The sequence below is a fragment of the Hemiscyllium ocellatum genome, chromosome 15, assembly GCF_020745735.1.
Source record: "Hemiscyllium ocellatum isolate sHemOce1 chromosome 15, sHemOce1.pat.X.cur, whole genome shotgun sequence".
NCBI classification, from domain to species: Eukaryota; Metazoa; Chordata; class Chondrichthyes; order Orectolobiformes; family Hemiscylliidae; genus Hemiscyllium; species Hemiscyllium ocellatum.
The window spans coordinates 35,191,668-35,204,596 of NC_083415.1; the positions used below are offsets into that span (position 1 = coordinate 35,191,668).

The 12,929-nt window shown below is 35.6% G+C and overlaps 1 protein-coding gene across 1 annotated transcript in view; it reads right to left on the reverse strand.

Moving 5' to 3' along the window:
• The window catches only part of ptgis (prostaglandin I2 (prostacyclin) synthase), a 92,096-nt gene that overhangs the window by 51,013 nt on the left and 28,154 nt on the right, over positions 1–12,929 (reverse strand). The window contains exons 3-5 of the mRNA XM_060836361.1: positions 7,898–8,076; positions 1,958–2,101; positions 73–227 (exon numbers count right to left, since the gene is read on the reverse strand). Coding sequence (XP_060692344.1) covers positions 73–227; positions 1,958–2,101; positions 7,898–8,076 — 478 coding nt within the window. The remainder of the gene's footprint in view (positions 1–72; positions 228–1,957; positions 2,102–7,897; positions 8,077–12,929) is intronic.

Genomic DNA, 12,929 nt, shown 5'->3' on the forward strand with positions numbered 1-12,929 from the left:
AAGGTGCTTTCAAAATATGAAACAGATAAAAGGGTAAACATTAGAATAGATGATTTGTTAATGGTCACTCACCAGCAGATAACATGGAGCGAGCTAATTTTATCAAGAGTTGGTCTAGTTTCTTGTATATCTTGTAGACTTGAGCTGAATGAATTCTATCCTTAACTCTTGATGCTTGCTGATTAGTTTGTGCAGCCTCATTTCCATACAGTGTAAGATATCCTGCCCTAATTAAACAATAGGAATCAACATTACATCTGGTAGCTGAAATTTCAGGGACTGATTGTTGATAGAATTACAGAAAATAAACCATTTTTCCAAAATGATTTAAAATCTGCTTCAGAATTAATCAGGGGCATTTCATTTTAAATGATTTTGCTCATATGTATGTACAATAGATAACTTACTTCTTGTTATTCATGAAAGCAATTCATAATCTTCACAAGCTATAATGAAAGGACCTATTTTCTGATCAGTGACATTAACAGCACAGGTACTTGGAAATTGTTTAGAAATACAGTCCATCATGTGCCATAGGCACGAGGTAATATAAATTTAAACTGATGCTGAAAAGGAGCAAAAACATTATTGCAATTTTAAACTCATTGTTAATAATATGTGGATAAGCTCAAACACAGTTTTCCATGATTTTCACTGTCTTAACCTCATTTATATTAAAGGTCTTTTGGAGAGCATCATTCAATGCAATGAGGGAATCAACATTTAATTGGAGATCTGTGATTTTTCAAATACTACACTGTGACATTATCAGTTTAGTAATGTTTTTTAGGACAAGGTTTATCAATGTCCAATTTTCTTTTAGATATTTGAAAACAGTATTGGCAGAGTTATTTTCAGTTCGGCAATTATAATTTACAACAGGGACTTGCAGTGGGAACCTCACTAATTGGGAAAGGAAGAAAGAGGAGATATTAGGCATCTGAGTTGACATTTGTGACAGTCTTTTGCTATTGCAGTTTAATCTAAGGTGAAGCCAAATATGCCTTGGTATCAATGGGGAAAGCAATTTTGCCTGTCATTTGAGAAACAGTGATACCAACAGCACAAATAGAAATGCTGGAAAAACCTGGCTGATTTGGTAACATATGAGAAGAAAAAGCAGAGTTAACATTCGAGTCCAGTGACCCTTCTTCAGAACTCAGTTCAGTTCCAACATAGTTTGGGGTTGGGAGCCCTGTTTGACCCCAACGTTGGAGTTCCAACACAGAAACCAGAAAACTACTGCTACAGTGTGACATGTCAACTAAGTATGATGTCCGTGTATGCTGAAATATGATTTTTAATTAACTTCTCCTTATAGATTGTCTGTGATGCTACTTATATTAAATTGGATACGATGTGTTTCTATACCCTCACAAGTGGTTATTTTGGTACTAAGCTGGCCCTGTGTTGTAAATTTTGAAGTACTGAATTGGTTATTCAGTGCTGGTGATGTTCCAAGGTTGGGTAGTGCCCTTTAAATGCAAATCCACTATTAATTATTTCAGTGTAGATCTAGATTAATTTTAGGATGCTCCTGGAGTCTATGATATAACTATTCGCTGTTTTGAACCAATCCTTCAATGTGCCTGTCTTAATTCATTTAAAATTGTTTTAACTCAAGATTCTAATTAGATATATTTTATTTTATAATACTCCATACCTCATTAGCTGGTGTATTTGACTGACATTTTTACAACATAATCTTATATTCTCATTTGTTTCTGAATGCCACAATATGAGCACAGTGATATTTACAGCTGAACAGTAAAACGTATCCTACTCGACGCCTTATGTCATAAAAAAAACTTGTTTGAAGAAAGGACTAGTCTAATTTGTTCATGCATATATTCTTCTAGAAATAATTTTAACATGAAAAATAGTTTACACAGTAAACTCATACAACAGATATCAGGTTAAAATCTACAAAGCACAGAAATCTCATTTTGGCAACTACCTGAACATAACATCATAACAGAAGTTGAATAATCCTTCTTTCTTCCAGACATTCTTTGTTCCATTTTCATCAATCAGTAAAATTGTTTTCAGATTAGACAGAAATGCCTGTGTCAATGATGAAAGACTTTTCCCTTGTAACTGCCTAAGATAAATAAAAATAATCGGCATTGGTGTACATAAAATGCAGGCTATACACATAATTTCCGTTTCCAGAACAAACATTAACTCACTAAATAAATAAATCAACTATACATTTCTATGAATTTAATACATATTAAATGCTATAAATGAACACTTTTTTTGTTTAAAGTTTATTGGAAAAATGAATAGAAGGTGTCCAATATGCAAGAGGAATTTTAATAATAAACTTTGGATACTCTGTTATTTATCTTCAGACTATCATCCTTCTCAATCTTTACAAAACAATATTTTGGCTGATTAAAACTTGGTGACTGTAATGCCAATACATAATTGTTATTGTAAGACACTATATACTAAACCTGTACGCTCTCTGGTTTTATTTCATACTGAGTAGCTCCAGAACAAAGAGAGAGAGACATCTTCTGGAGAACTAATCTCATTTGATTTAATATGAACATCTTCTTAATATCCAATGTATACTACATATGGTCAAAATTGGAGCAAAAACAAAACGGCTTCAGAACTTAGTTTGCCATTCTTTACATAAAAAATCCCTGTTTACCTCCATGGATATTTTGGCACTTTTTGGATATCTTGGCACTATATAAAGGAGATGAAAACAATTGTTTTCAGCATGTAAAGAACAAAATTTGCAACCTTGCCAAATTTCCAGAATTCCTCTGCCTCCATTGATAGAGAGTGAGAATTTGTCTAAAAACTAGCTTCGAGAAGCAGCACTACCTTTTACAAGCATTAGCTAAGTTTGTGTGCTGCTAAATAATCGACAGAATGAAATGTGCACAAACCTCAAAGTAAGTTAAAAATAGCTACAGATACTGTAAACATTTCAGTGGTACTGATAATCAGAATGCACTTCAAACATCTGTGAAAATTAAATCTGAAAATCAATAGTAAGCAAAGGTAAGCACTTTTAATTACATGAGTTTAACTTAGATTTATTTGTTATTTTATACCTTAATATTTTCTCATAGGATATAATGAAGAACATTAATTGAATAATTGTGTCTTTAGGAAGCAATCGATATTTGCTCCAATTTGAACTCAGAAGCTTATTACACTCCATCTGGAATTAACTAGGCTGTCAAATGTTCCAAAGCTACATTGTTTAGATCACAGAACATTCTTAGGTTTCATTTTTGTGCCATTGGCATCTACTGACAGAACAAGGACAATGTGATCTTAAACAACAATGAAGCTGTGGTAAACAGTTTGCAAATCATTTTATAATAGCTTTTACCAATCAGATTGACCAGATTTTTGATCAGATGCTATGCAAAGTGATTTTCCGATTCCCAGAACGATTTTGATAGGTCTGAATTTACTGATCATGCTAATAACTGGCCTTATGAGGAGCTAATATGTGAGTAGAAGTGATCATTTTCCCTTTATGCTAAATTTCTCAGGAATATAATAAATTCCTTTAAGAAACAGATCATTTATCCATGCATTGCAAAGAAACATTCACTACAATAATCATCCAGAGACAATATTCAAGATTTTTAACTACACTGTCCCCATGGGAAGCCAGAGATAGAAACCCAATCAATTGTCACAGGCAAAATTGACACAATTATTGTCATGATCCACTTGAGAAAGTGTGCTAATTCCTGAACCTCACTACTCCCAGGGGCATCACAAATATTACAGATGTAATCAACTTACTCAAAGTCTTCAAATTTCTTTAAAAAAAGCAAAAAAAAAGTGCAGATGCTGCAAATGAGAAACAAAAACAGAAAAACTCAGCATTTGTGGAGAGAAATCAGAGTTAATGTTTAGGGTAGAGTGACCCTTCCTCAGTTCTGAGATGTCAAGCTGAAATATTAAGCAATTTCTCTTCACAGATGCTGCCAGACCTGCTTAGCTTTTCCAGCAATTTCTGTTTTTGTCTCTAATTTTCCTGTCTGATGAAACTGACTGGGCTTTTGTACATAAAACAAAACTATTTCTCACAGATAAATCAATTCTAATCACAGAACAACAAAAAATATAACTCTACCAACTTAAAAGTCTAACTTCTTCTAAACTCCTACACTCGTATGTAGACAGACACAGATGAACAAACAAATGTTATAGGTGGAATTAAAAAGGTATTAAGGAACAGAGATCAATAGCACCCATCTACAGAATTCAATGAAATCCTGTTCTTTACTGAAGGCACAGAACATTTGATATTCAAATTACTCAGTCTCGAGTTATAGGCAACAGCTAATCGCAAATGGTGGAAGAGAATAGTTAGTTATTGTTTAATTCTTTTTCTTAGAAGGAGAGAAAGGGGTGCTATCTATCTGCAATTTGTGAGCTTTTTGTCTCTGGATTGTTGACAGAGGTTGCCCAGCTGTTCAAGAGGAAATTAGAGAGTTGTTCTCATACTAATGACAACTGGTCCACACAACTGGTCATGGTTGAAAAAACAGTCAACAGTTTGTCTATAGGCAAACCTTGCTCTAAATACAAATTAAGAGTGGTGTTTAATCTCAAACATTTTCCCTCATTACTTGAACAATACAACAGTGTAAATACAGCACATACTGATTTCCAGTAACCTGTTTTCAAAAGTGCAATATCTCCTTTCAATGTCTTTGATTTAAAGCAATCCTTTCCACATTTTGGTCCACAATCCATGATAAAGTAAATTACAAAGATATTGTCTATACACTTCAGGTCCTGACACATGTCCCTTCAATTAGACTGGAAAAGCATAGCTATCTCTTCTGTAATATCTCAGAAGGATGCAGAACAAAAGAACCTGAGGGCAGTGGTGGCCTTTCACAGCCACTGAAGATGTGTGACCAGATCTTCAGCAGACAGCAAATCTTCAGGAGGCTGCAGATAGTTGCAACAACCTGGCATGACAATCTCAACCTCTGGACCCAATGTTTCTCCATCGAGTCTTGGAAGTTGACCCCTGCCTGAGCACCCAAGTACTTGAGAAACATCTGTAATTTCAACCTTTATGCTCCTTCTTTCTTTGTCTTACTGAACATAGAACATAGAACATAAAACATAAAACAGTCCAGCACAGTACAGGTCCTTTGGCCCTTGATATTGTGCCGATCTTTTATCCTACTCGAAGATCCAACTAACTGACATACCCTTCATTTTACTATCACCCATGTGCATATCCAAGAGTTTTTAAATGTCCCTAATTTATCTGACTCTACTATCACTGCACCGACCACTCTTTGTGAACCAACAGGTTTCTCCATGGTTGGATGTTGCTGCTGACAATGGTCATCATGCTTTTTGCCTGAGACCCAATAAAACAGCCTTGGCAAAACCTATCCTGATCTCGACTCTCATTACCTCCAAAGGTGCACAAATTAGTTGCTCACGAGGTGCTGTACAGTGAATCCTTTCCCAATTGAAGCTAACTAAAAGCTATGAATATTGCATATGTATTTGTTGGTTTCTCTGAGCCCAACATTTACTTAGTCCCATGAATTTGAGTGTAGTTTTCCAACCTTCATTCCAATGGTAAATGTCAGGAAGACCAAATATGCAGGTCATGTTAAATTTAAATCTGTTGTATTTAAATATTATTAGCAGTAAAACCTGGTGGATGAGGGAATATACATGTGTTGAGAAATCTGGAAATTGATACATTGAAGCAGCTGTTTGGACACATAACATTTTCCCTGACTTTAATTATGTTCCTGTCCATTATTATGATTCTGCATATTTTTGTTAACAGTCACCTCATAAACTGGGAGGGACATACTGTTAGAATTTCTTCAATGATAGAATAAGCATTTCTGAATGTCCACCTCAAGGTTTTGCATTCTGTAGCAGTTTAACATGCTGTCTGTTAATGCTAATTGATTTTCTAGTAACTTCAAATGAATATTTTTGATCTTCCATATCATCATACAAGTTCCATGCTATGTATCAGTATTACAGAGAATCTCATTTATCTTCAACACACACTAGATATTATGGTGATCTAAAGTTCCCCTCGTTTGTCATAGCTGTTGCCCTAAAGAATAAAAATGAGTGTTACATTTTGATACAACTTTTGGAGAGACACATCAAAATCAAATAATAGCCCATTGGTTAACAAAGGAAACAAGGCATGTGAATCCATAGCTCACTTACTCCATCATTTGACTGAAAAGGGATAGTGAAGCAAAAAACATCAATGGCCTTGGCAGCACGAAATCATCTTATTTAAGAAATATTGATTTGTGCCAACAGCATTGTGCAATCCTAGTCACTGAGCTTCCTGACATATTTATGTATTTTATAATCACATCATTTTAGAAAAGATCATCTTTAGCTCTATGTTTAATAATTCATCTAGTAGAATTCGAAAGAACACCACAAGTAAACATATCCACGAGATATCTTTATTCAATTTTATTTTTATTGTTCTAATCTTCAAATGATATTATTAGGAATGAACATAAGAACGTATAATAATTGTGACTAAAACTATTTAAAATAAATGGGATTATGTCTCCCGCATCTCTGATACAGCTATTCCAAGGCATTGTATTTGGCATTCATTTAAATCAATGACCACGTAATTGCAGGAGTTGACAGTCAGGCATGCAGATTTCTGTTCTCAGTTTTTTTTTTATCTGTGCTCCTGCTGATTAAGACTCCATGCTACAGTAAAGTCTTTGAAACTTTATTCCTGTTGTTTGAGGAGCAGATAACCAATGAACAAGTTTTCTTTATTTGTAGAATTCACACAATGATCAACTCTCTCATGGCCAGCAAAAGTTTGAATGCCTACAATGATGGCAATTGACAATTATGTTTGTGGTTGTGTCAAGGTCTTATCAATGTCATGAAATTGGTGAAGTTAATTTACAAGCGTGTCAAGAAATAGTTTTATGCATGATGTAGAGAAACTACAACAAATATTTAACAGCAAAAGTGCTGCTTAATCTCTCCCTGCAATCTCAGTGACAAATTTGATTTACATATTAATGAGCTCCATGTTCCTATGTAATTATACATAATCATTTATATAGTAAACCTCTTTGTATTTTTCACTCAGTTGAATCAAATGGAACTCAATTCCATGTGTGATGATGCTGGTCCTTTCACAAGGTTATGTTATCCTTGGCATTTTTTTTCTCAGAGGTCGTAAAAGACACAGACTCTGAAAAGTCTAAGTTGAAGGGGTTTAAGGCCAATTTGATTATAGCTAACAGATATTGCCTCAGGCAGAAGGCTTTCAGTTTTAAAAAGAACACTTGTACAATGAAAGGGGAGTGGCGCATTTTTCCAGCTCAGCTTTTCTCTGGTCTGCTATTTACTGAAAGCAGTCAGCAGTTTTGAAGCTACTGGACCCAAAGAAGCAAGTCCATGCTGATGTTCTCTGACTTTGCTCATGTAAGACCCTCTGTTTGATTTTACCTTGTTTGCCAAGGAATGTATGAGGACTGTTGCAAGTATTTGGAACAGCATCATTAAGTTGGGATGATCTGTTGGGTTTTTGGATAGGTTAAGTTATTCGGTATTCTGTTCTCTTTCGTTTGTATTTCATTCAGTAATATTATAGATAAATTCTGTTTTATTTAAAACTAATTGGTTTGACCAGCTACATCACTCTCGGAATATCCACTGCACACCTGCTTAAAACAATTAGCAAAGGTAGGGTCTGTGCCACTTTCTTGAAATGTTTTGAGGGGGTCAGGCCTGGTCCATAACACATACAATAAAGTCATTTAAGACTGATACATGGTTCAGTTGAAATTAGAATGTTCTAAATATTACGCCATTGATTTATTTCTTGAAATGTTTATAATGAATATTCTGTGATACTTACATTTTCAGCAAAGCTTTTTCTTTGTTGTGATCATAGTCAGGAAACTGAAGGTTAAAGATTCTGTCCATTAAAATTGCTGAATACTTTGTGAAGTTCAGCTTTGTATTGGATTCTGTCACAACTGGTTTGAATGAATGAGGATCAAGTAAAACAGTTACATATCGTCCTGCTAGTTGGACCTAAATGAAAAAAAAATTAAAAACACAACATTACCAAATGCAAATTGTGGAATTCCTTCTATGATGAAGCTCACACTTGCAAATTGATGTTTTGTTAAAGTAACAGGTCAGTTAATTCAGTCGGCTTGAAAATGCAAAGGTAAGATTAAATAGCTGGATGCTTCTAAAATTTGCTTTCCATTATGCAGACTTTTGTTTCTGAGGGAAACAAGATGTATTTGAACCTGTTTGCGAAAGTCACACCATTTAAAATAATTATAGATCTGTGACAATTATTTATAATTTATATTTGCTTAGAGACTGATAGGCTTTTCTGTCTCCAGTGATGAGGAAGATGTGCTTATTTCTTTTCTCATAGCTAGTTTGTCCTGAAAAGATTGCGAGCCTGTTGTCAAAGCCTATAGCTTGGGAGGGCATCATTCTACATCAAGGATCAGGGGACTCTCATGTTCTTACACCTGCCAGAGGTGTACTGAAAGGTTATAGGTTGATAATCAACTGTTTGGTCAATTATGAACACACTTTCCATGGTTATTAAGTTTTGAATCATGAACCGTGAGCTTATGGCTCAGAGGGAGGGATACTCACTGCACCATAAAACCTCCCATTCATTATATTATGATAATTAACTTTCACCATAAAAGTTTCTGTTTTTAAAGTTTCACTTCCTGTTGCTATGTTTTTGTTTTACTTTTGAGTCACCTTCTTACTATGAAGTCCTGTGCATATGTTCAATGGAAAATGCCTTTGCCACAGCGCCCTTACACAATCGCATTGATAGTGACACTGGAACTCTATGCTAATCAGACTGCGCAATAGTCAAACTCCTATGGGTTATCCATCCAACTCTATGCCGTATGACTCAATGGCACTATTTCAGTTTTTTTTCCCAGCTACTAGAACATTTATTCAAATGAATAATATATTAAAAAAACAAAAACTCTATTTATACAAAATTGGGACAGATTGCATGAGTTTGAAATGAGAACTGATTTGTATACTTGGCACTAGATCCAATTACTTTGTCAAAAAATCCCAGTTGGTCCCAATGACATAATCGGGCTCCAATTTTTATATAACAATGAGACTTGTGTCTGCATTAGATGGGTGACTCAGCAACTTAAAGAAGGGAGCAGTTAAGATGGTAGTAAATGGCAATTGATTAGGCAACATGTCTTTGGTGGGTAGTTTTGATGTCAATGGCTGCTCTGTTCCTATTGGGCAAGCTTTATTGGAAGTTTATATCTATAAAAATGTGGCAATCATCAAAGTAATTAAGCAGTGTAGTTACACCAGGTATGCATTTCCTCATAACTGTAAATGTTTGACATGCTTAAGGCACATGTTTTTTTTAAAATTGCATAAGCAGAGAAATTATTAATTGTGATGTCAGCATATGAAACCTTGATGTGATTTTCTGAGATTACTTTGCCAATGATTGTAATATTGCTGAAAAGAAAGACATATCATTGAAACTATTGCAATTCAAATGCCATCACATTTCAAATAAAATGTTAGACATTTATCATATTAATATTCCAGTTTAAAAAGTCTTCTTTCCTCTGATTTTTTTTTGATGGTACTCAGTCTTTTTACTTACTTTTTCTGAATAATATATTCGTTGTATCAGAAAAATAATTCAGGCTATAGTTTGCCTAGTTTTGATATATTGCTACAATGAAATGTACATAGCTCACTGATTATTATTAAGTCTATTTTCTAGCTGCACTTAACAAGTCAAACTTAAGAGAAATATGGTCTACTGGGAAGGAAAACATTAGCTGAGAGAAAATGAAATAGCTACTTATATTTAAATGAGTGCTACAAGTCTAAGATAAATGGCTGGGTTAGATGCTTTCCCCTCTTGCCAGGTATATTTCTGCTGGGAGGCATGCAAAGTATGCTTTCCTACATACCCTGGCCCATTTCCCCACTGCTGCTGGGAATGTGAGTTACTGGACAATCTGAATACTGGCAGCTCAACAGCAGAATCTGTTCCCACTGAGGGCTGGAAGTGTCGTTGTTAACTCCTGAACAGGTCCAGAGAGTATTTCTACTGCAGTGTGGCCTGGTTTAATGCTGATTGGCTTGGGTCTGACATTTATAGAAGCTGGATGTTGCATGAACTGTACACCTTGCCGTAAAATTCAGCCCTGGAGTGGCTCATGACTCGTAGGTAAAAGCGACAAGGACAATAAATGCAATTGCCTACACACCATCATTTAATCCAAAAGAAAGTTACAGAAACTCATCAGGTCATGCAAGATTGGAATAATCAACTATAATTTGTAAATAAATGTCGTCAAATGTTAAGGTAGCAGAGTGCGTTTTATACTCAGTTTTCCAGTTGAAAGTATTTCTTTATCCAGGATTGTCTTATTTTAACCTTACAAAACATGATGCATGGCATGTAATTGCTTGTTGTGTGCACTAGTCATCACAATAGATATCACCTGCACACAGTAGTTGGGTTTTACAGTATGTTATGGTCATTAAGGCCAATTTGGTCCTTTTACCTTTTTTTCCCCAGTTCAAAATAGTCATTAACAGGAGGGAGAACGAGCCTCTCAAGTGGCTTGTTCACAAAATCAAGGTCATAATCTTCTTAACAACGGAAGTGTTGAGCACTCTAGGCTTGGGGGTTATTGAAGAAACTGGATATGGATAAGTGGATAGCATGTCCACTGAGGGTTCATTGTTACAGTTTTCTTTTTCCTTTTCACCTTTCAGTAATTATCTGTTAACTATGTTATGAAATCTTAAAATTCTTCTGCTGTAGATTGCAACATGTGAGTCCTCAAGAAACCATTCTAATTCCTTCTCCTCTTTTCCTTATCTAGATAGCCTGTCAGAACAACAGACCAATTAGCAATTGTAAGCATGCACCATTAGTTATTCTAAGCACCATTCAAATATGTACACCCTGGGCGAGTTGGAGTCCAATTGAACAGACTGCACAAAGTGAGCTGCTTTTGGCTATTTTTAGCTAGATGACCAGTAGTTATTGAGCTTCAGCAAAACAGAATGTGAAGTTCACAGTTTCTGCATTAAAAGAATACAAGCAGAGCATCTTGGAGGTTATTAATGATGTGCTGTAGATGAAATCTCAGGTGAAACTTTTTTGAACAGTACTATAGTATTCTATGTGTTTGTTTCAGGGACATTTGAGGAAACGTCACATTTTATTTTATTTAAACTATTTAACATTATTTTGACACATCACCTTACCAATCATTTTCGACCATTTTTCCTCCACTCTTGTTACTTTACTGAATTAACTTTTAGTAACACCAGATGGCAGTAGAAGTTAGCTTTCGCTGAGAATTTTCATGAAGAACTGTAAAACTGAACTTTAACAGTATTTCACATAGCAACACTGAAGAACTGTTTTAGTGATAACGGATGGCAGAATTTTTTTTTCAATTTATCTACTTGCTGGGCAGAACATTATATTTCAAGCATCACTTTACTTTCATATCAATGCAAATTGGATTCACTCTATCACAAACAGATCACTTAATAATGATATTTTTCATTTTGGACTGGTACAGATTATAATATTTCTGCTTACATTTTTATCAGAATTATTCTTTGTATTATGACATAATACTGCTATGTTGGTGAAGGATGTGGAAGAAGAAAAGATGGAATTGAATGACAAAGCTGATCTTCTATTAGCATAGCAGTCATTTGAGATGTGGGCAAGGCCAGTATTTATTGCCCATTCCTAATTGCCCTTGAGAAGTTGGTGGTCACCTGTTTTCCAGTGCAATTCACGTTGTGTAGGTGAACCCACAGTGCTGTTAAGGAGAGAGTTCCAGCAGCAGTGAAGAAATGGTGATATATTTCCAAGTCTGGATGGTATGTTGCTTTGATGGAAGTCGCAGGTGATGCATTTGGTGCCCTTTCTTTCTGGGTGGCAAACAGCTTTGGAATATGCTGTTTAAGAAACCTTGGTGAGATGTTGCAGTGTTTCTTATGATGGTACACACTGCTGCTATTATGTGTTGGCAATAGAGGGAGTTAAATTTGAAGATATTCAATAGGGTCCCAATCAAGCAGGCTTCCAGGAGATGTACAACCAGGTTCATCCAAACAAGTGGGGAGTATTCCATCAAGCTCCTGACTTGCACCTTGTTGGCAAGCTTTGAGGAGTTACTTGCTTGGAGCAATCCAGTTTCCAGTTAATTGTGGCTCCAAGGATATTGATTATGAGGTATCAGCTATGGTAATGCCATTGAATATCAGATTCTCTCTTGAAGATGGCCATATCTTGTCATTCATGGTGCTAATGTCATTTGCCACATATCAGCCCATGCCTGAAGGTTGAACAGGATTTGTCACATTTGGACACAGACTGCATCAGAATCTTGATCACAAGGACTGTCACTCTCATTTTCCCTCTTGAGTTCAACTGTGGTCTGGAGTTGAGTAGGTCTGGCAGAAGCCAAAAGGAGCATGATGAGTAAGTACCTCCTGATAGCAATGTTGACACCTTCCATCGAGAGTATACTGAAGGGGTATTGGATTTGCCCTACATTTTATGGACAAGAATTATCAAAGCAATTTTCTGCTTTGATGGGTAAATGCCAGAGTTGTAACTGCACTGGAACAGCTTGGCTGGGGCAGGGCTAGTTCTGGAGAACAATTCTTCAGTACTGTTTTTGAAATGCTGTCAGGGCCCTTACATAGTATCTTCAGCCATTTGTTGATATCAGTAGAATTGAATAGGTTGTTGAAGACTGGTATCTGTGATTTTGGGGATCTTAGGAAGTGGTCAAATTGGATCACTTAGCACTTCTATCTGAAGATGGATGCAAATATTTCAGCCTTGTGTTTATTACCAATGCACA